Consider the following 25000-nt stretch of genomic DNA (forward strand, 5'->3'; position numbering starts at 1 on the left):
ATGCTTTACAGTTGCTATATAACTAAATTACTATGAGCTAAATAACAAGTGTATATGATAAAATAGTAAATATTCAATAAAAATTATATTGAAAGTCCTGTATTAGATAAAAGCTCAAGATATCATTTTTGACAAAATTTCCACTTTAAGTGCACCATAAACATCCAACTTCTGTGACGAGGACCACCACCTGTCAAACATGTACTCACCAGAATTAAATATCCCCTTAACTTACAGGCAAGTCCGACAGTACTCATGTGTCTTCAACAAGAAAGATAGAGGGTTTCTTACGCTTTGTAAATAAAGAGGGACTAAGATTTTTTCCATGCACTTGCCAACTAGTAGTGGGATACGTTCAAAGAAAAGAACTGTTCCCAATAGAGGGATATAATTTTTTAAAAAAAGAAGGCATACGGTCCTCCATAAAATTCACCTGTATTGAATGTGCAATGCGCAATTTGATTCACCTGAACACAAATGACTCCACAGCCTGGGATTCTTTCTTGGATAGACAGAATATAACTGAATACTAACATTTATAGGTAAAGTTGATCCAGGGAATCCGATTGCCTCTCGGGGGATCAGGAAGGAATTTTTCCCCTGCAGGAGCAAATTGGATCATGCTTTTGCTGGGTTTTTTGCCTTCCTCCGGATCAACTGTGGGTGTAGGATTACAACTTTTTTTTTTTTGGGTTGAACTGGATGGACTTTTGTCTTTTTTTAGGCAGACTAACTATGTAGCCTCTGTAAGTGTATACAGCAACCTCTCTGTCACAGATGGTCTCAAGCCATCAGTGTAGTGTAGTGTACAGTGAAGTGACAACTAGGGGCGGACTGAAAACTCATGGGGCCCCTGGGCAATAGGGGATCATGGGGCCCCAGTGTCCTTGCCTACACCCAAAAAACCCTATGAAAAAGCCAATGAAATGTACCAGGGGCATCTCATGGGGCCCCCTACTGACCCCAGGCCCTCGGCAGTGCCCGAGTGCTCAAATGGTCAGTCCACCCCTGGTGGCAACACCAGGTCCTGCCCAGCACATTTTGTGATCTAGACCTTTTTGTGGATTTAAAGAAGTTTAGATAGTGACACTTGCCAGAAGAGACCTGTAGAGGTCATTACACTGTGGCCGAACGCCTATACAGGTGAAACTCAAAAAATTAGAATATCGTGCGAAAAATCATTTATTTCAGTAATGCAACTTAAAAGGTGAAACTAACATATGAGATAGACTCATTACATGCAAAGCAAGATAGTTCAAGACGTGATTTGTCAAAATTGTGATAATTATGGCTTACAGCTCATGAAAACCCCAAATCCATAGTCTCAGAAAATTAGAATATTGTGAAAAGGTGCAATATTCTAGGATCAAAGTGTCCCACTCTAATCAGCTAATTAAGCCATAACACCTGCAAAGGGTTCCTGAGCCTTTAAATGGTCTCTCAGTCTGGTTCAGTAGAAATCACAATCATGGGAAAGACTGCTGACCTGAGAGTTGTGCAGAAAACTATCATTGACACCCTCCCTAAGGAGGGAAAGCCTCAAAAGGTAATTGCAAAAGAAGTTCCCAAAGTGCTGTATCAAAGCACATTAATAGAAAGTTATGTGGAAGGGAAAAGTGTGGAAGAAAAAGGTGCACAAGCAGCAGGGATGACCGAAGCCTGGAGAGGATTGTCAGGAAAAGGCCATTCAAAAGTGTTGGGGACTTTCACAAGGAGTGGACTGAGGCTGGAGTCAGTACACCAAGAGCCACCACACACAGACAGATCCTGGACACGGGCTTCAAATGTCGTAGTCCTCTTGCCAAGCTGCTCCTTAACAACAAACAATGTCAGAAGCATCTTATCTGGGCTAAAGATAAACAGACCTGGTCTGTTGCTCAGTGGTCCAAAGTCCTCTATTCTGATAAGAGCAACTTTTGCATGTCATTTGGAAACCAAGGACCCAGAGTATGGAGGAAGAATGGAGAGGCACACACTGCAAGATGCTTGAAGTCCAGTGTGAAGTTTCTACAGTCTGTGTTGATTTGGGGAGCCATGTCATCTGCTGGTGTTGGTCCACTGTGCTTCATCAAGTCCAGGGTCAACGCAGCCGTCTACCAGGAGATTTTGGAGCACTTCATGTTTCCTTCCGCAGACGAGCTTTATAGGGATGCTGACTTCATTTTCCAGCAGGACTTGGCACCTGCCCACACTGCCAAAAGCACCAAAACCTAGTTCAATGACCATGGAATTACTGTGCCTGATTGGCCTGCAAACTCGCCTGACCTGAACCCCATAATCTATGGGGTATTGCCAAGAGAAAGATGAGAAACATGAGACCGAACAATGCAGAAGAGCTGAAGGCCGCTATTGAAGCATCCTGGTCTTCCATAACACCTCAGCAGTGCCACAGCTTCCATGCCACGCCGCATTGAGGCAGTAATTGCTGCAAAAGGGGCGCAAACCAAGTACTGAGTACATATGCATGCTTATACTTTTCAGAGGTCCGATATTGTTCTATGTACAATCCTTGTTTTATAGATTGCATGTAATATTCTAATTTGCTGAGATTGTGGATTTGGGGTTTTCATGAGCTGTAAGCCATAATCATCACAATTATGACAAAATACGGCTTGAACTATCTTGCTTTGCATGTAATGAGTCTATCTCATATATTAGTTTCACCTTTTAAGTTGCATTACTGAAATAAATGATTTTTCGCACGATATTCTAATTTTTCGAGTTTCACCTGTAGTACCTGCTCAAGGAGCATGAGGATTTCTTCAGTCATTCAGCAAAGATAGCGATTGCACTGTATAAAAGCTAATAAAACATTGCCTGGAACTATAATATCATGACGCAGGTCACAGCAAGTATGACAAATATCTTCTAAAAAAATGTTTCTAGTAGATTTTACAGAATTTACACATTTTACAGAAATGTTCACAGTACTTACCCAAAATTGAATACTTACCAGATATATGGTAGTTTCAATGCAGACAAAGTGTGAATGGCAAATTAAAGCTACCAGTTTTGCCATTAGAAAGGACTTCTGGACAAATGGAATTTTTGTTTGGCAGGCCTCCGTAAAGTGTATTTTCTTGAAATTAGTGTGGCTGTCTGTGACTCCACCCACACGGTTGCATCATACATTCACAAGGATTTGTACAAAGAAGACTACAAGCGCCATCTGCCACCTTGGCAGAGGGAATCAAAAAATTAAAAGCGGTGATATCATCACACATGTAATCCATTGCTTACTTCCTCCAGCCCCATAATAGAAGATCCATACTTCTGTTCAGACCTGGGGCTGGGGGCATACAATGAGCAAGTCTGTGCAATGGAGCCACATTTCACTGAGCATGGTTGCCATGCTCTCTAGGCGTCCAATGCAAAAATGTAATTGATGCACATTTTTATTAATTCTTTGAAGGTGCATTTATTATTATTTTTTTAAAAGATGGACTATGTCTTTGAAGCAACATAAATGATGTTCGGGTCTCTGCCACACAGATATTTGATCAGTCAGAAGCAATCTATAAAATTACACCTTGGCTGATCCACTTGGCAGACTTAAAATCAATTGAGAGCTCACTAAATTGTTTGAATGAAGGGTCTTTGAATTGCACTGAGTGATTGTTTCTGTGATCAAATTGATACGTGTGTGGTCACCACAGATTTAGAGCAAGTATGCCATTTAGAAAAAAATTTGACTTCTCTGTCCTACAAGTATGGAACGCAGTGACAACCAGGGAACAAGACTTTGAAGTCTTTGTTCATCCAAGACACTTTTGACAGCAATGTTTCCCTTATTACATGTTATCAGCACCAATTCCTTTAATTGTGCACCAGGTAAAGCAATCCCATACAGCCTACTGTGTAGACATGCAATATATCCAGAAGTCCTTTTGGACAGAAAGATGCTTGCAAGCTTACCACTAAAAAAGACCTCCAAAACAAAATATGAAAAGCAGTAAAATATCTTAGATGACTTTTTACTTGCCCATGTCTGCTTTCCTACTGTATATGTTAGCATACAAGGTTTCAGAATTGCCACTATTTTATACCATTTTCCACTTTTTAAAACTTTCAGAAGCCTTTCCATGAAACAATGATATCAACATGTATTGTGATCACAGCCATCCACTGCCTGCAATGGAGTTGATTTACCAAAGACAAATAGGCTGTTTATATTCGCAAGGAGATTTTTACTTTATGATGGAATTTTTTCTCATCTTAGAAAGGAAAATGAAGTAAACAGTATTTTTGCTTGCATAGGATTGGAAGATGCAGTCAGCAGATCTGCAGCCCTTGCAAAGTGAACAGCATATTTCCCTTAGTAACTCAGTGGGGTTTATTTACTAAAGCTGGAGAGTCCAAAATCAGACTCCCTTCTGCATAGAAACCAATCAGCTTCTAACCTCAGCTTGTTCAATGAAGCTTTGGCAATGAAACCTGGAAGCTGATTGGTTTCTATGCAGAAGTGAGTCTGATTTTGCACTCTCCAGCTTTAGTAAATAAACCCCAGTGTGTCCATTGTCAATGACCTGTAACCTATGTGTTGGCTAATTACTAATAAACACAATTCAAAAGGCTTTATTGTGTGTGTGTGTGTATATATATATATATATATATATATATATATATACATATACACATACACATACATATAATACATACACACGCACACACACTGCTCAGCATAAATGAGTACACACCTTTTGAAAAGTAAGATTTTAATCAATATCTCAATGAATACAAGAATCATTTCCAAAATATTGCCAAAGCTGAGTTTTATAGAACATGTGTTTAGCTCATTACATGAAAGTAAAGATTTAATAATTTAACTTGGATTACTAAATCTTCAGTTTTACTCAAATTAGTTGATGTAAAAATGAATACACCCCACAACAAAGACGACTACATCTAGTATTTTGTATGAACTCTATGATTTGTAAGGACATCACCAAGTCTTCTAGGCATGGAATGAACAAGTTAGCAACATCTCTCAACATCTATCTTTTTCCATTCTTCAAGAACGACCTCATTTTGAGCCTGGATGCTGGATAGAGAGTGATGCTCAACTTGTCTCTTCAGAATTCCTTGTAGGTGTTCAATTGGGTTCAGATCAGGAGACATACAGTACTTGGCCACTGAATCACCTTCACCCTGATGTTCTTTAGAAATGCAACAGCGGGCTTAGATGTGTTTTGGATCATTGTCATGGTGGACATTTCTCTTCTATGTGGTGCCATTGCTGACAGCATGAAATGGAAAGGGGTTTTCTTTGTAAAGTAACACCTCGGGGCATATTTGCCACGAGGCAAACAAGGTGTTTGCCTAGGGTGGCAATTTTAAGGGGAGAAGCGTGGCGGAGCCCCCCCTTTCCCATGGAAGGGACATTTAGTACAGGGGCGGGCTGCTGTGTCTTACCTGGGTCTGCGACTCTGTGTCCCAGTCCCATGTCGACTATTCTCCCCCCCACTGACACCAATGATGGGGCACTATTCCCCCCCCCCACTGACATCAACGATGGGGCACTATTCTCCCCCCCACACTGACATCAACGATGGGGCACTATTCCCCCCCCCACACTGACATCAACGATGGGGCACTATTCTCCCCCCCACACTGACATCAATGATGGGGCACTATTCCCCCGCACAATGACATCAATGATGGGGCACTATTCCTCCCACTGACACCAATGATGGGGTACTATTTCTCCCCCCACTGACACCAACGATGGGGCACTATTCCTCCCCCCACTGACACCAACGATGGGGCACTATTCCTGCCTCCCCACTGACACCAATGATGGGGCACTATTCCTCCCACTGACACCAATGATGGGGCACTATTCCTCCCACTGACACCAATGATGGGGCACTATTCCTCCCACTGACATCAGTGATGTGGCACTATTCCTCCCACTACTACCAATGATGGGTCACTATTCCTCCCACTGACACCAATAATGTGGCACTATTCCTCCCACTGATACCAACGATGGGACACTATTCCTCCCACTAACACCAATCCAATGATGGGGCACTATTCCTCCCACACTGACACGAATGATGGGGCACCATCGTTGGTGTCAGTGGGAGGAATAGTGTCCCATCATTGGTGTCAGTGGGAGGAATAGTGCCCCATCATTAGTGCCAGTGTGGGAGGAATAGTGCCCCATCATTAATGCCAGTGTGGGAGGAATAGTGCCCCATCATTGGTGCCAGTGGGAGGAATAGCGCCCCATCATTGTCAGTGGGCGGAGCTCTAATAGGAAGAGGTGGAGCCTAAATAGATCTTAAACAGGAAGGGGTGGGACAAATTTAGATGCGGGGGGTGCCCAATTTTAGTCTTGCCTAGGGCAGCACAAAACCAAAATACACCACTGGTAACACCCTTTTATAATCAACTGTCTGCTGGACACCTGTTTAATGAATAATTAGACTCACCTGTAGCTGAATTCTTGTTAATTAGGATTTTATTGTCTACCTATTTTGTTTGTGCAAATGAACAAATCTTGTTTGCAATTAATGGCCCGCATTTGTGGGATTATTTTGTAGTATAGTGTCCCATAGAAAATGGCCAGTTGACAATCCTTTAGTTAACTTCACCCACTGCTGTACATCCTAAACCCTAAAAGATACAGTGTGTAATGTTGGCAAGGAACATGGAGATATTAACAAGAAGTTTATTTTGGGTGTAGTCATTGGAAGAGGAGGAAGGTTGTAACGTGGTTTGTTTGGGTCCTTTCGTTGCCTGTATGAAGCCACAGAGGATTTCTTTTATTAGTCTGTCTGCAAATACATAAATATACACATTAACACAAACTATTTTGCCAGAAGTGATGGGCTGTGGACACCTGAACATCACACCTACCATATATGAGCCTGTAGAACATCCCATTCCAAAACCATGGGCATTAATATGGAATCGAGCTACCCTTTGCTGATATAAGTCTCTGCTCTTCTGGGAAGGCTATCTACAAGAGTTTAGTCTGTGTCTGGGGGAATACAAACCTATTTTGTCAAAAGATAATTTGTGAGGTTAGGTACTAAAATTGAATGAGAAGACATAGCTCACAATTCGCTTTCCAGTTCCCAAAGGTGTTCACTAGGGTTGAGCTATGGGCTTAGCGCAGGATATTTTGGTTTCTCAACACCAAACTGGTCAAATAGGGCCACAGTTAAACACGGTGCTAAAACAGAAAATAGCCTTCCCCTAACTAATGCCAAGTGCTCATTTGTCTAAAATATTTTTGTGTGCTGTAGCATTAAGAGTAGCATTGCACACCTAAACTCAAAATGTGAGGGATGTCATACTAAGAGCATATAGGACCCCATTTACAACAGAGAATGAATATTGCTCAGATATCACTACAGCATGGTATTTTACAGTCCATTCGTAAAATGCATGCCTATGTGTAGAATGTGCAGCATGTTTCAAAATATATATGTCTCAAACTTACAAGCCAACCTCAATGCACTGCTTAATTGGGCAACTATGTGACAAATTAAGTTTAATGTTGATAAATGTAAGGTTATGCACCTGGCGGCTAAGAATATGCATGTGTCATATATACTAGGGGGAGTACAACTGGGGGAATCAATGGCGGAGAAGGATCTGTGAGTTTTGGTAGATCATAAGCTTAATAATAATAATAAGCTGCAGTTTCTAAAGCGAGCAAAATCCTCTCTTGTATTAAAAGAGGTATAGACTCCAGAGAGAGAGATATCATATTACCCCTGTACAAATCATTAGTAATACCTCATCTGGAATATGCAGTTCAATATCTGAGTGCTCTGGTAGGCCATAAGCTTAATAATGACATACAATGCCAAGGTGCAGTTTCCAAAGCACGCAAAATTCTTTATTATGAGAGGTGTGTACTCCAGAGAGAGATCATTTTCCCCTGTACAATTCATCAGTAAGACCTTATCTGCAATATTCAGTTCAGTTTTGGCACCAATTCACAAAAAGAACATTGGGGAACTAGAGAAAGTACAGAGAAGGGCAACCAAACTGATAAGAGGCATGGAGGAGCTCAGCTATGAGGAAAGATTAGAGGAACTGAATGTATTCTCTCTTGAGAAGAGTATATTAAGGGGGGATATGATCAACATGTATAAATACATCAGTGGTTCATATAGTGAACTCTGTGTAGAGTTATTCACCCTGAGGTCATCACAGTGGACAAGTGGGCACTCTTTACGTCTGGAGGAAAAGAAATGTAATCTCCAAATATGGAAAGGTTTCTTCACAGTAAGAGCTGTAAAAATGTGGACTCCCTCAAGAGTTGGTTCTGGCCAGCTTAGTGGATTGTTTTAAAAAAGGCTTGGATTCTTTCTTGGATACACAGAATATAACTGGATACATTTATAAGTAAAGTTGATCTAGGGAATATCCGATTGCTTCTCGGGAGATCAGGAAGGAATTTTTCTCCCCTGCAGGAGCAAATTGGATCATGCTTTGCTGGGTTTTTTGCCTGTGCAACCTCTGTAGGGTCCATGTATCGCCCCATGCTACCAGTAGTGACACTGACCCTAGCCAAATGAAAACGAGTGAAAAACAGTCAGAAAAGGATGAGTAGGGAAAACAAATGTCAGTGACCTCCACCTGTAAAATCATTTCTCTTTCGGGGGTCGTCTCATTGTTGCCCATCTAGTGCACCTGTTGTTAATTTCAGTAACACCAAAGCAGCTGAAACAGATTAACAACCTCCTCTGCTACTTAACTGACCAGATCAATATCCCAGGAGTTTAACTGACTTGATGCTATACACTGAGTAAAAAGTGCTCCTTTAGTTTTTTTGAGCAGTGTATTTCACTGAGACCCTCCAGATGGCTGACTCATTTTGGAGGGGCACTCCCCTCTTCCTCAGAGCCCCTGGATAAAATCAAACACCTTGGCATGCAGACTGCTTCTACAAACATTTGTGAAAGAATGGGTTGTTCTCAGAAGCTCAGTGAATTCAAGCGTGGTACTGTGATAGGTTGCCACCTGTGCAATAAGTCCATCGTATGAAATTTCCTTGCTACTAACTGTTACACGGTCAACTGTTAGTGGTATTATAACAAAATGGAAGCAAATGAGAACAGCAGCAACTCAGCCACGAAGTGGTAGGCCACATAAAATGACAGAGCGGGGTCTGCACATGCTGAAGCGCACAGTGTGCAGAAGTCACCAACTGTCTGCAGAGTCAATAGCTAAAGACCTCCAAACTTCATGTGGCATTCAGATTAGCACAACAACAGCGTGTAGAGAGCTTCATGGAATGAGTTTCCATGGCCGAGCAGCTGCATCCAAGCCTTACATCCTAAGTGCAATGCAAAGCATCGGATGCAGTGGTGTAAAGCACACTGCCACTTTACTCTAGAGCAGTGGAGATGTGTTCTCTGGAGTGATGAATCACACTTCTCTGTCCGGTAATCTGATGGATGTGTCTGGGTTTGGTGGTGGCCAGGAGAGCGATACTTGCCTGACTGCATTGTGCCAAGTGTAAAGTTTGGTGGAGGAGGGATTACGGTGTGGGGTTGTTTTTTAGGGGTTGGGCTTGGCTCCTTAGTTCCAGTGAAGGGTACTCTTAAGGTGCCAGCACACCAAGACATTTAGGAGAATGGCACGCTCCCAACTTTGTGGGAACAGTTTGGAGATGGCCCCTTCCTGTTCCAACATGACTGCGCACCAGTGCACAAAGCAAGGTCCATAAAGACATGAATGAGTCAGTTTTATGTGGAGGAACTTAACAGACCTGCACGGAGTCCTGACCTAAACCCAATAGAACACCTTTGGGATGAATTAAAGCGGAGACTGCGAGCCAGGCTTTCTCATCTGACATCAGTGCCTGAGCTCACAAATGCGCTTCTGAAGGAATGGTCAAACATTCCCATAGACACCCTCTTAAACCTTGTGGACAGCCTTCCCAGAAGAGTTGAAGCTGTTATAGTTGCAAAGGGTGGGCCAACTCAATATTGAACCCCACGGACTAAGACTGAGATGCCATTAAAGTTCATGTGCGTGTAAAGGCAGGAGTCCCAATACTTTTGGTAATATCGTGTATGTATTAGGTAAAAGTAAAATAAGTACAGATAGTAAAACTCAGGGAAGAAATTGGACAGGCTGTGTGTGCTATAATGTTACAGAGCAAATGTTTGAATACACACTATTTTCTAATTTTGCTGCATCCTAAAAATGTGGCACTGCAATATTTAAAAAAAATATAATAAACAGCAGCAATTGGAATCTAACAAAGTAAGGTTGTTTTTTTTCTTTGCATAACAGCAGTGTTATAGCTCTTGTATGTGCATACTTTCTACAAAATCTATATATAAACACGGAAGATGATAGTAGAAAAACCAAGTTAGTCCATTGAGTCTTCCTCAGTTAATTGCTTTTTAGTTCATACTTTCGCTGTATAGATCTATTTTTGTAGTATAGGTCTAGGTTTGTCCCAAGCATGCATGAATCCACTTACCAGTAACTGATTCACTACTTCTGCTGGAAGTTTATTCCAAGCATCAACTACCCTTTCAGTAAAATAATACTTTTTAAAGTGGAGCTCCACCCAAAAGGGGAAGTTCTGCTTTAAAGACTGGTCCCCCACTCCCCATTAAGGATTGGCACCTTTGGGGGGTGGGGGGGGGGGGAGTCGGTACCCGAATTTGACAGGTACTCACTCCCACTTCTGCTCCGAATTTGACAGGTACCCGCTCCCACTTCCGGTCTGATCGCCTAGGCAATCGGAAGTGGAAGATGTCCTCTCTTCCTCCCTCCCCATAGTCTTTTGGGACACGTGACAGGTCCCAGAAGACTACAGGACCATTCAGGAAGCGCAGCGCTGCATACGCAGTGGGTACCTGGCTGTGAAGCCGCAAGCTGTCACAGCCGGGTGCCCACACTGAAGATGCCGGTGCCCAAGGAGAGAAGACGGCCGGTAAAACGGGCTGCAGGGGACACACCGCAGGACCGAGGGACAGGTGAGTGTGTTTTTTAAAAGTCAGCAGCTACAGTTTTTGTAGCTGCTGACTTTTATTTTTTGACAGCGTGAGTGGAACTTCGCTTTAAGATTAGTTTTGAACTTTCCTCCTGCTAGTTTGAGGTCATGTCCCCGTGTTCTTGAGCTTGGCTTCATGTTGAAAATCCTGCCCTCCTGAACCTTATTCACTCCCTTGATGTATTTAAAGGTTTCAAATCACATCTCCTTTCCATTCTTTCCTCCAGACTGTACATTTTAAGTTCCCGATGTCTCTCCTGATATGTTTTATCCCTTAGACCCCTCATCATTTTTTGTGACTTGTTCTATCTTATCAATATATTTTTGTAAGTGAGGTCTCCAAAACTGGACAGTATTCTAAAAGAGGTCTCACTAAAGATCTATATAGGGAAATCAGAACCTCCTTCCTCCTGCTGGTGACCCCTCTAGTGATGCATCCTAGAATCCTATTTGCTTTTCCCACTGCCTGGCCACACTGCTCATTTTGCAATCATCTGAAATAAGTACTCCAAATCTTTTTTTCTCTGTAGTGCAGGCCAACACTGTGCCCCCCAATATTGTACTCAAAGGATTCTTTTTCCATAGGCACATTATTTTACATTTAGAAACATTGAGCTGAAACTTCCACTGCTTTGAGCAATCTTCCAGCAGTGTCAAATCATGTTCTTTGTTAAAAACACCTTCAGGAACATCAACCCTATTGCACACATTTTTGTCATCAACAAAAATACATACCTTACACACCAACCTTTTAGTTATATCACTTGCATATAGATTCAAAAGAACAGGACCCATATGGTACTCCCCTAGTGACTGACTGGTCTGTGCTCCGAATGAACCCCATTTACAACCACGCTCTGGTAGCTATCATTTAGGCAACTGCATATGCACTAAACCACCCAAGGGTTAGGTCCTAGCTCCATTGGCTCCTTCTGATGTCATTCAAATACTGTGATGAGGGAGCAGGGGGTGTGGCTGAGCCATGAATGCCCCCATTGGGGCATTCATGGAGGATCAGGGCTGCTCTGTGCAGTTCCATTGCACAGACCAGGTAAGTATAACAACTTTATAATTAAAAAAAAGTTTACAGTCACTTTAAAATCATTTGCCTGTAATTGTCAGCTTCTATCTTTCATAGTGACATATTTAGTCTGGTTGAAAAAAGTCCATCTAGTTCAATCAATAAAGGGGAAAAAAATATACAATCCTATATCCACAATCCTATATCCACAGCTGATCCAGAGGAAGGCAGAAAAACAAAGCTTGATGCAATTTGCTCCAGCAGGGGAAAAAATTCCTTCCTGATCCCCCAAGAGTCAGTTGGATATTCCCTGGATCAACATTATCTATAAATATTAGTATCCATTTATATTTTGTACATTAAGGAAAGAATTCTTTTTTTAAAAAAAAACAAACAAAAGCTGGCAAGAACCAGCTCTTGAGGGAGTCTATTCCACATTTTCACAGCTCTTACTGTGAAGACGCCTTTCCATATTTGGAGATTAAATTTCTTTTCCCCCAGTTGTAAAGAATGCCCCCTTGTCCTCTGTGATGACCTTAATGTGAATAACTCTAAATTATATGGACCACCTAAGTATTTATATATTGATCATATTCCCCCTTAATTTCCTCTTCTCGAGAGAGAATAAATTCAGTTCCTCTAATCTTTCCTCATAGCTGAGCTCCTCCATGCCTCTTATCAGTTTGGTTGCCCTTCTCTGTACTTTCTCCAGTCCCCTGATATCCTTTTTCTAAATTGGTACCAAAACTGAACTGAATATTCCAGATGAGGTCTTACTGATGAATTGTACAGGGGTAAATGATCTCTCTCTGCAGTACACACCTCTCATAATACAAGAAAGAATGTTGCGTGCTTTGGAAACTGCACCTTGGCATTGTATGTCATTATTAAGCTTATGGCCTACCAGAGCACCCCCAGATCCTTCTCCACCATTGATTCCCCCAGTTGTACCCCCCCTAGTATGTATGATGCATGCATATTCTTAGCCCCCAAGTGCAGAACCTTACATTTATCAACATTAAACCTCATTTGCCACAAAGTTTTCCAATTACACAGTGCATTGAGGTCAGCTTGTAAACTGAAGACATCCTGTAAGGACGTTATTCCACTGCACAGCTTGGTGTCATCTGCAAAGACTGAAATGGTACTTTTAATACCAGACCCTATATCGTTTATAAATGTATTAAAAAGTAAGGGTCCCAACACTGAACCTTGGGGTACACCACTGACAACCCTAGACTATTCAGAGTATGAATCATTAATCAGTACTCTCTCAATACAGTTTTTTAGCCAGTTTTCTATCCATTTACAAACTGATCCAAGCCTGTAGACTTTATCTTACACATTGGCCATGTGTGGGGAAATGTGTCCACAGCCACTCCTTTGTCTAAGGGTTTGCTTACCTCCTCATAAAAAGAAATCAGTTTTGTTTGACAACTTCTGTCTTTCATTAATCCATACTGTCTGTTACTTAAAATATGTTTTTCTAGCAAGAACTCATCTATGTGGTATTTTATTAAACTCTCCAGTATCTTCCCGACTATAGTTAAACTAACAGGTCTGTAGATACTTGGTAAGGACTTTGATCCCTTTTTAATTACAGGCCCCATATTGGCCTAATGCCAGTCCAGTGGTACTATGCCAGTCATTAAACCGTCTCTAAATATTAGAAACATTAGCTCTGAAATGACAGAGCGCCATTCTTTTAGGACCTGGGGGTGTATGCCAACTGGTCCAGGTGCTTTATTCACATTTATTCTGTCTAAATATTTCTGGACCATATCAATTTTGAGCCATTGTGGATCATTTCGGGCTGTGTCAATATCAGCCCCATTATGGGCATAAGCTCCCCCATGCTCCTTTGTATACACAGAGCTGAAGAAGGTATTTAATATAATTTGTCTGCTCTTTGTCCCCAGTCACCTACTCTAGATTATTTTGTAAAGGACCTACATGCTCAGACCTGATCTTTTTACTACCAAAATATCTGAAACATTTTTGGGGGGGTTGTTCTATTTTCTTTTGCAATCTTTCATTTGCTTTGAATTTCTCCATCCTTGATTTCCTTTTTACAAATTCTGTTATATTCTTTGTAACATTTAAACGATGATAATGTTCCTTAGTTTTTAAATATTAGTTCCTCTCTTATTAATTATAGCGTTTTATAACTTTGGACGTGAGCCACATAGGTTTTATTTTTAGCCTTTTGTACTTATTGGCCATGGGAATATATTTTGCAGTGAGCTCACTTACAATCTTTTTGAAGAATTCCCATTTCTGTTCTGTGTTCTTCAGTGCCAATATTCCCTCCCATTCTAAGTCTTAGAGAACAGCCCTCATCCTTGTAAACGTTGCTCTCAAAGTTAAGTGTTTTTTTCTTTCCAGTATGTGCTTGTTGTTTACAACTTACAACTACAACTTACAACAACCAGATATTTTTTTATATGAACATGAGTAATAAGCTCTGCATGGTTTGAGAATACCAGGTCCAGCAGAGCATCATTTCTAGTTGGGACTTCTATGAACTGTACCATAAAATTGTCTTGTAAAAGGTTTATACATTTTTGCCTTTTAACTGCTCCACCAGTAACAATACACCAATTAACATCAGGGTAGTTCAAATCCCCTAATATCACTGTCCCAACCATTGCAGCCCTTTCCATCTGTGCAAGTTTCCATCTCCTCATTGACACTCGGTGGCCTGTAACAAACTCCAATGATTAACTTTGAACTACGCACGTCCCCACTATCCACTATCTTGCTACCCTTCTTGTGGATAGGTACAATATTAGTTGTTTGCCAGTCATGGGGAACTTCTCCTGTTAGGAGAGATTGAATAAAAAGATCTGTTAATGGTCCAACAACTATACCTTAAATTTCTCGTAGAACTCTGGGATAAATACCATCAGGGCATATTGCTTTAATAAGCTTTAACTGAGCCAGTTCCTCTGCTTCCTCTGTCGCCAGACATCCTGAAAATGAATCATCATTACTAGAACCAATATGATCCCCCAACTTGTTAGTGAAATTTTTTTGTGAAGATCCAATATATAATATACATATTTAATAACCCATTATGTGTAACACCACCACTGCAGCACTGGAAGATAGTTTCATTTTGTCACTTTTAAAACGGTTTCTACCACACTTGATAGAAACTGATTTTTTTCACATTTGAAAAGGAGTATAAGCTCACAGAAAAAGAAAACACACATCTGTGAATTAAAATGAATTATAAAGTTCACTTGAACATGTTTCCAATAAGGCCTAACCCTTTAAAAATGTTTGTTTAGCTCACTGGCCCAAACTATTTATTGCACTAACAGTTGTACAGCGCTGTGTTCCAACAGTGGGATGGGGTAGTTCCTGTCTCACTTCCAAAACAGAGAAGCTTTGTATTCATTGAATGAATACAAAAATATTTGAGTTTATTTTGGAGATTCACAGACTAAATCAAAGTCTGCAATATAATGTCTGAGGTCATGAAACTTTCCAGTAGGCTTGGTTTGTGCCCTCTGTAGCACTGAACTCCTATGGCCTCTGTCACCTACTGCCTTATTTAACAGAGTTCCATTCCTTAGAGCTTCTTCTTAACTCAGAGCAACCATTCAGAATGCACTTTGCTGAATTTAAACTAGTTCAAGGTGGATTCCAAATGGTTGCTCTGGGATACACAATGAAGTCAATAGCGCTTAAAAATAAGAATTCCTTATTGATTTGGGTTTATAGTGGGCAATCGTGATGATCATGGATATGTGTGGCCCATAGCCTCTAATAGAGCTGTTTTAAAAACTCCTATTGGGATCTGTTGCTTCTAAGGCCATGGTATTCCTTTGCTGCAAATATATTGCTTTCTCTGTGTGGAGCATCTTATTCCACATCCAATGCCGTTTGAATGCACAATATCTTATGGTTAAATAATTTTATTTAATAGATTTTGGTGGCTTACAAACTTTTTGTTAAAATGTTTACTGTAATGAAGATTAGTAAAACCAAAGAATAAAATGAACAAAATTAAAAATAAATGTCAGACATTTTAAAATGACTTTCCAGCAGGGAAAAGAAAAAAAAAAAAAAAACCAAAGTAACAACTTTTTTATGACCACTTTTCTAGGACAACATTACAAATTAAATTTTGCAAAAACTATAAAAAGAAAAATTAAAAATTTAAACAAAAACGTAAAAGGTTTCGTTGTACATCCATAATACGTTAGGAAGAGATTTAAAATGTTATTTTGTTTAAAACATACCATATTTGGAAAACTGTATATGGCAGTGCAAAAAATAAAATAAAATTGTACTTTAAAAGTGCTATATATACAGCAGCGATTTAAAAATAGCACATTTCACATTGGTAAAGCAGTGCAGAAAAAGTTTATCATACTGTATGTAGAACCAGGAGTGATCTCTTCTGAACGACATGGGTGTTTGAAGAGAACCAGTTCAATGCAGACTGATGAACAAAACCAAAAGCAATAGGGACGGTAAGGGGATATTGCAAACCCAGTGTAAACCAATCATTTTAAAAATATATACAGTACTTTAAGTGCTTTATAATTTCAGCAATCCAATTGAGTCCCAAAACTAAAGATATATCTTTTTTCCCCTCCGAGGTATTTCTTGCGTGGACAACTTTATCATATGCATGGTTACATGAATATAAAAAGGTATGTAGGTTTTAGTCACAGCACTATATTATGGTCCAAACTTGCCCAAAGATTCTGATGTATACTGGGATGGTGAAAAAGAATCCATACAGAACCCTTTGGTTATTGCACAAGCTCCCTCTGGATTTCCCCTTTCCTCTATGGAATTGTTGTTTACTAGATTTTGTAGTCTTTGTCGTTCTTGGGCCTGCTTTGCTCTGTTGGCAATGTAACGTACTCTGCTTTGACTTCTGGAGGATGCCCTTCGAAGAAAATTCATACTGTCATCCTCATACTGAACAGGCTGAAATTCAGTAGGGGATGTTATATCATTTTCTTTCTCAAAACTTGTTAGCTTCTTCAGTTGCTCTGTGAGAGAATCTGTAGATTTGGTAGAAGCTTTCATACCATTTGGTCTTCTCTGCACTCTCTGCGATCTTGTAATAAAGCTTCTGCTAATGCTCCTATACTTGCTTTCAAAGTTGCATGTAATATCATCCGAGGTCAAGTCTCCAAGACTTTTAGACATTGACTGACTAGTGGATGTTTTGTTATTGGGGTTAGACTTGCTAGCTGTTTGTTTGAGACTCTCCACATATAGTCTATTCCAGGTGTTTCTTCTTGGTAGAGGTGGCAGTACCTCCTCAGGACTTCTGGACAGAGGTCTTGGAGAAAGTTCACCTATTGCTTTGTTGTTGGACATTAAATTTGGATTTGATTTGCTTTTAGTTACCCCTAAGGAAATCTCTCGAGCTAAAGTTGTTGCTGATCTTGGTCGTATGGTGTTCTTTAAACGGATGCTTTCAAAGTTATCATCAGATATATCAAGATCCAATAAGCTTTTCTGTGCTAAATTGGGCAAAGAGAGATCAATCACTGTGTCATTAGAGGATTTACTGGAAGACGAAGACATGCTGTCCCTATGACTATTGCACTCTAGTTTGCTCCAAATCTTATCATTCATTGTGGCATCAGAATAAACCTCTGCCGCTGGGGACGAACACACAGAATTCAAATTCAAGGCTGAGCTGTTGGAAATAACATGACCTTCACTTTTTGTTCTTCTCACAGGTACAGGTGGACCAACCCTGGCCATGGATGGCTGTAGGATTATACGGTCAACTTGTGGTCTCTGAGCTGTAGAAGAGAATGAATGCTTTGCTGGGTTTTTCAGTATCTGCTGTTCAGGAAGTCTACTAATTTTATTTGCCTCGGTGTTGCTGTTGCTTTGATGTGAGAATTGCTCTGCGGTGTTCTCTTTTACTTGACAGATTCTGGCCTGGTCTCTTGCAACATCAGCTAATAAAGACATTCCTGGTTTCATGTTGGCAGAATTAATGGTAATTGTGGTTTCATGTTTTCCGTTTATGATGGTGAGTATATTTCCATTCTTATCCTTGCACAGTCTTTCAGCATTGTTGTTCGTATATGTGGATGTACCACTGGATGCTGTTGATATTTTACCTGCAGCAGGTTCAGTGTTTATTCCGTGCATGTTATTGGAAGTACTTGCTGAATTAGGACATTCAGAATGTGATCCTGTGGGTTCATCGCACACTGCACTGCCATCATTTTTGACTGAGGCAGCAGGTTGGTTAACTTTTGGACCAGGAAAAGGTATTTCCTTGGCAAAGGTGGGTTCTTCTGTAATGGTTTCAAGACTGCATAAAGAAGAGACCGACTTACACATTGAGATTTGTCTGGCATCTGAAAGCAGAGAAAACAATATTATCAGTTACCCATCCAAGGACTTAAAAGCTACATTATGTTTTTAAATCTGTATACTGCTGTAAAATAATTGCAGTAAATATTATTTTGGTGGCAAAGTGCCTCTGTTATCCCAACCCTATAGGACACTGATATTACAGTGTAAGGGATTGTTTCCAACATCTCTGCCTCTGAAAGACATGAACGGTTTTTAATGCTCTGAGTATTAACAAACGACAATGTATCCAATGAAGGAATGGCCATTCCTTACCTGCCTATTTTTACTCCTTCTTGTATCAGAGAAAGGTAAAGTAAATGGCAGACAGGGTCTAAAATTGCTACCCAAAGATTCTGCATGTGCAAGCAGCTTTCCCCATAGTATCTTTTCTTTTTACAATTAGCACAGCATCAGAGTTACATAATTTGCCAAATGTTGCTGCTGTCTGTGCCTTTCTATTGAGGAGTTGTTGCACGTAACAACAGGGAATTTCTATGAACTGAATACCCCCCCATCATGAACTTCTATTGAACTCTAATGGTATTTATGGAAAGAACACCCCAGAAAAGTAGAGGGTAACTCTTGTGTGCCACATGGACAGAAAGTGAGGGAAATCTTCCCATAGGGCACACAGAGCAAGTAAAATACCTAACCCTTTCTCATTCTATTTAAGCTGAAAAAAATACATGGATGCAATCCCACTTTCAATTATTAGGTAAACAACCCAGTGTATTAAGTGTAAATGTATCCTGACCACATCATCAAATAGCTCGATTAGATATTTCTACATGTAGAATAGTGAGGTCTGTATAGTCAGGCTAGTGATAGGTGCCACTCCATTGATTCAAATATAAGAAATTAGTGTTGCGTACCACTGATATCCAATATATGTGTATAAAAACTTTCCAAGCTTATAAGACTCTTCCAAAATGTATATATCTCTTCCAAAATGAAACATAATTCGTGATAATATGCTCCTTCAAGTGATGTGGACAAATCAACTGTTTGCTTGGTTCACCTCTAGTGCACCTTCACCAGTTGTGCTCAGTTGATAAATATGACCAAACCGTTAAGTGAGGTCATATATAGCTTGTGTCCCTTATGTGGGCTGTGAATGGATGGGATTGTTATCCTAAAGGGTCTGGATCCCCTCACTTCCTGGGGAGGGGCTCTGACATCACAACGCTTATGCAGAGAGAGAGATACTAGCAAGTATGCATTACTCAATCGTTAGCGAGTGTTTGGAGTATATCGATACAGCGCTTTTTACATCATTTACATGTGAGTGCAATACAGTGTATAAATTAATGTTTTTAATAAGGATAAGGCATTATGTTTTGATAATTTTTTATGGTATATGAACCGATGGAGGACTACTAAAGAAGTGAGGGGATCCAGACCCTTTAGGATAACAATCCCATCCATTCACAGTCCACATAAGGGACGCAAGCTATATATGACCTCAGTTAATGGTTTGGTCATTATTACCAGGAGAGAGCACAACTGGTGAAGGTGCACAAGTGGTTGTTATGAGGACACATCAGAGGTGAACCAAGCGAATAGTTAATTTGCTCAAATCACTTGAAGGAGCATCTTATCATGGATGTAACATGGACATTATGTTTCATTTGGGAAGAGATATATAAATTTTGGAAGAGACTTATAAGCTTGGAAAATTTTTTATACACATATATTGGATATCAGTGGAGCGCGGCACTCATTTCTTGTATTTGTATATTGTTGACACATTTGTATGGATATGTGCATGGTGTAAGCAATCTATTTTTATTTAGTTTGGCACAATTAGTTAAATAGGTGTCATAGCAGCTTGCAAGGTTTCATTTATTTTAATATCCACTCTATTGATTACTTTCAAGTTGTCCAATTGAACCATTTTGTTTCCAATACTTTTATTTTTTTGAAGGCAAAATAGAAAATGTTAATATTTGACAGATGACCACCACACGAGTAAGAAAAAGGGATATTATGGATATCTGAATCACTTAAACATCTTACATTTTACGGTGCTAATAGCTAATTAATTATGTGTCTATGACCACAACTTATAAAACCGGATTCAGACAATTTAAAATATTGATGCCATAGACATATGATGTAAATCATGATACATGAGTAAGAAAAAGACGCTTGAAAGACTACTTGTTGGTGCTTACATTTTTTATATACATAATCATGTACATGTTCCCCTGTGTTGCAGTTGCAGTGAAATACCATGTATTAGCTTTGTGTGTAACAGTGTTTGAGCCTGGTGATTGGCTGCTAGGCCAAGCATTGCATCATAGGAGGAGATTGCATGCTCTCCCATACTCTTAAGCACGGGGTATTTTGCTGCAAATTTGGAAGGAACAGTGGAGGAATGTAAGTGAGAAGTGTGTTTGCATCTTTTAGAACTTTAAGATTGGAGGGGGGGGGAGAATAAAAAGGGGAGTTTGGAGATGTTTTTTCTAGAGTTCCTTGATGGGCATAAAGATTTCTCATAGTGACATTCTCCCATAACTGAGACATCAGTTTTGGATTGACCAACCAAATAAAAAAGGATAGGCAACGTCTTACCATATATGATGAAACCTAAAGATGTCAGCAGCACTACACTGCAAACATATATGCACTTTTATTAGTGCAATGTCACATCAGTCAAGTAAAGCAATATTTTGGGGCCACACAGGTTCTCTTTCTCAAGATGACATAGTGTCACTGTGCCTTGAGAAAGGGACAGTACATTCACATTACATCATTAATAATTAAAAATGGTTTTGCACATGAATTTCATTTGAACAGAGCTTCATTTATTCTAGAATGAAAGGATCTTAGATAGCTCACCACACATGGTTCATGTCTTGCAGTAGATGCTAAGGCTGGCCATACACTATACAATTTCCTTACAATTTTCTGCCCAATTTCTGCTCAATTTCCTTTGGATTTACCTTCAACTGTGCAATGGCCTGCCTAATTGGATACAACTGAAAGTGTTGTTTGGGTTTGACCTCATATTATATGGTTTTTGGTAAATCTAAAGCAAAAATCTCAAGAAAATTGTATAATGCATGGCCAGCCTAACTCTCAGAGTCAATGCTGAAACAAACCACTGATGTAAACCACAAACCATAACATGTGCATCGTTCAAACTAAATACTTGCATACAATGCCTGCTCTCTGTCCATAGAGTTACTGACGAAGCTAGTTCAGTCATGTTACTGGAGGTGATTAATTACTAAAAGGCAATTTTTTTTTTCTTTTTTGCTCGCACCTGATTGGATAATGGAAGTCAAAATAGCTTCACCACATTTAATTAGACAAGGGAAAATCCCCTTGCAAAGTGAACAGTGGTGTTGATTTTACTCCTGTTTTTTCTATTGTGCCACTAAATGCTGAGCTTAAAATATGCTTCTAAATGTCCTAATGTGCATGGACAACACAAGACACTATTTGCTTCTACAGTTAAAATGCAAAACTCCTCAAGGAGCAATGTATTTTTAAGGCAGTGTGCATGTGCCCTTATACTGGTGAATATGTTGCTTCCTGTTGGCTATGAAAACCTGTGCATTATTTACCCAACAATTGTATTATTACCAACCTTTATTCATAAAGCTCGGACACATTACTGAACTGATAACATATCCCGTAAGTTATAGGGCTATGGTGCTGTAGAGAACATTAGTATACTGTAACCATGCTGTCTAACAATAGTGGTAAGTACATTTTACAATACATCATAGGTGTGTACACTCCTGTTATTTTTATGAGGCTGGTCTCTGTCCATAGTAGGTCTACTTGTTTCATTCTGGATAGACAAGCACATGCTATTTCATTGGACACAACATGCAAAAACAGACCACACATTCTTCATGCATATATAAAAATTCAAGACAAAATTCGGTTGCAGGGTTTATTTTTTGAAAAACAGACTGGAGCTGGTCAGACATGTTACAGTCTGACAGTACAATCTCTTAGCAAGCTCATTTAGATTTATGAAAAACCGTGTAACAGTCTATTGAAACAATCCATTCAATTAATCATTTAGCTAGACCCTCTACACTACAGAGTAGTTGGTAAATGTGATTGTACAATCAGAGAGGAATAAGTATGGCCAGCTTTAGGAGACAACCTTAGGCAATACCTCTTATGTATCTATATTTATTGGCTTCCTAAAACTAAAATTGTTCCAGCATTTGAGTTTTACTAGTATCTTGGAAGTTTCCAGCTAATAATAGCATTCAGTGTTTTCAGTTTTTTTTTTTTTAATAATGGTTCATTTTCATGCTAGAAGTTATAGCGCAGGGAATTGTTCCATTTGTCTTTCCTGGTAATGTAACGTTATGCCATTGTTTCTTATTGATGATATATCATTTTTAGTGACAGAAATACTAAATTTATCAAAATGATAAGATCTACAATAATTGATTTAATGCATTCTTACCACCAAAAATGAAAGCTGAACTCCACACCGATATAATAGACTACAATTAAATTATTTCATTATTAATACATTATTACATTTATTTTCAAGTGCAAATGGTATCTGAAAGTGACCTGGTAGCAGTCCCTTACAATACCTGTACAGGAAAGTTGGAGTGTGAGAGGTAGAAGAAGCACAAGGAGACAATCAGTTCATGTGCTAACCAATAGTATGCTGATAGGACGAGAGAGCAGAGCAACAGTGATGGGCTCATTAGTGTGCTTCTTCTCCATTCACTGTCCAGTCACAGGCTGGGGTAAGTCCAGAATACCATGGGCTCAGGAAAAGAGAGTTGAATGATATTGTCCATCAGACTGAGCATATCTAGGGGCAGACAAAAATACTGAGGGGGAAAACTCTGGACTGATGGAGAATATTACAGCAAAAACTGTTTTTTATTGTGCTATCCATTTTGATCTTGTTATTTTTTATTAATTTAACAGAACACTCAAAATGATGCTAGAAACTATTATCCATGACATTTATTCTGATGGCATTGTCTCAGTGCAGAAGAGAGAATGGTTTGCTAATGTATACCAAATATACAGTATATCACAATATGAAGGTAGGATTTTGATAAATCAGGGTTAGAATCCAAGCAAACTAATCTCTATTTTAAATATTTAAAACAAAATGTCTTGGTTTATTATTAGCTTTAGAAAAGCCTCTTTTTTGAGGCCTCTATAGTTCCATTTGAGACTATGGGTCTGACTCCACTGACCTCTGGGCTTCTGTCCAACTCCCAAGCCAACCCTCAACCTCCTTATTATGACCTCTACAGCATTCCCCCACTGCACCCTCCATTATGACCACCACTGCAAAATAACTGGTGCTTCCAGGCAGGGGGGATCATGTGACCTTCTTCCATGATGCTTATTAGGGCCAAGTGATATCACATAATGGAGAAGGTAATGTCATAGCTTCTCCCAAGCTCAGACACCAAACATTATAGGATATTTTGGTAGCAATTCTGAAAGAGGAAGGCAAGTCAGAGGAATACTGGAGAGGAGAGAATAAAAGCTTGTGGTGGACTTAACTCTGCACCAAATAGGCAAGGTCACACAGTTCTCTCCAAGGACAGTCTTTTCGGACAGAGTACAGTATAAGAAAGTGGGATAAACTTAGGCCAGAAATAAGGCTCCTAGCAAAGCAACTAAATTGGAAAGTTTTCTACCTAATAAAGGTAACAGCAGGCACCTTGTGTTATCAGCTTTTTCAAAATGTAAAATTAGTGACAGGTTCACTTTAAAGTTGTTTGGATTATAGATATTGAAATATTAATGGCATGTTGATATTTGATATTCATACTGATGTACATCTTTTCCTGGTTATTTAGATATGTAAGAGGTATTGGCAAAGCATCATACAAAAGGCCATCTTCAACATGGCTTGTAACCCAGTAACAGTTTGTTACCTTATCTGGCTTGTCCTTTCAGTCTTTTACTAGAGAGTTGAGGAAAATACAAGTGAAAAGGCAGAACACATGAAAGTAGTTAGTGAGGAAAGGAATCCAGGAACTTTAATTTAAACATATAGTCTATACAACAAACAGGTACTGCTACATCACAGTGTAATGTCCTCCAGCCAGAGTATTTGTAATATTGTGAGTAAAATCACAAAGAGGGATGGATGCAAAAACTGGTAAAAACTGTGCAAAAAAGGGCATTGTAACGGATAAAAACTAATCTGATCCTATGGATGTTTATTGTTTTTATAGGATAGGCACATGGATTCACCCTACAAAAGGTGGAATTAAACAGCTTGATTCTGCCCCTGATTTGGCATCTGGCATATTATATTTAAAGGAGGATAAGATTCTTGTAGGTCCTCTCTTAAATGATGATACAAATGTTAGAAGTGCTTACCTTAACTTTACGGTTTGTTGAAAAATGCCTGAGAAACCTATCACATCTCTCCCTGCTCACAATGAAAAGAGAGAAGGAAGCTCCTAGCCACTCATGCACTGCTTCTACTTGACAGGAGTGTTGCACAGAAAGCCAAGCCAACTTTTATTTAGGAATGTACTGGCAAACTCAGGTTGGTGCCAGAGGAGAGTTAGATGTTAATAGATCCATCCATCTCTTAATGTTTACAGGCACCCCAATAATGACTAATGTACTAAAGTTTACATACTAATATTTTATTTTCATTAAGGACAGTCTTTTAATGAATG

The 25000-nt window shown here is 39.6% G+C and overlaps 1 protein-coding gene across 2 annotated transcripts in view; it reads right to left on the bottom strand.

Moving 5' to 3' along the window:
* Positions 1-15891: 15891 nt before the first annotated feature.
* The window catches only part of LOC149456878 (1-phosphatidylinositol 4,5-bisphosphate phosphodiesterase eta-2-like), a 225061-nt gene continuing 215952 nt past the window's right edge, over positions 15892-25000 (bottom strand). For both annotated transcript variants that reach the window (XM_089684347.1, XM_089684346.1), the window contains one exon: positions 15892-18352. In XM_089684347.1, the coding sequence (XP_089540473.1) occupies positions 16695-18352 (1658 nt within the window). In that variant the 3' untranslated portion in view covers positions 15892-16694. The remainder of the gene's footprint in view (positions 18353-25000) is intronic.

This window comes from Staurois parvus, unplaced genomic scaffold (assembly GCF_062004578.1).
Source record: "Staurois parvus isolate SC_StPar_1 unplaced genomic scaffold, SC_StPar_1.0 ptg000346l, whole genome shotgun sequence".
In the NCBI taxonomy this organism is placed as follows: domain Eukaryota; kingdom Metazoa; phylum Chordata; class Amphibia; order Anura; family Ranidae; genus Staurois; species Staurois parvus.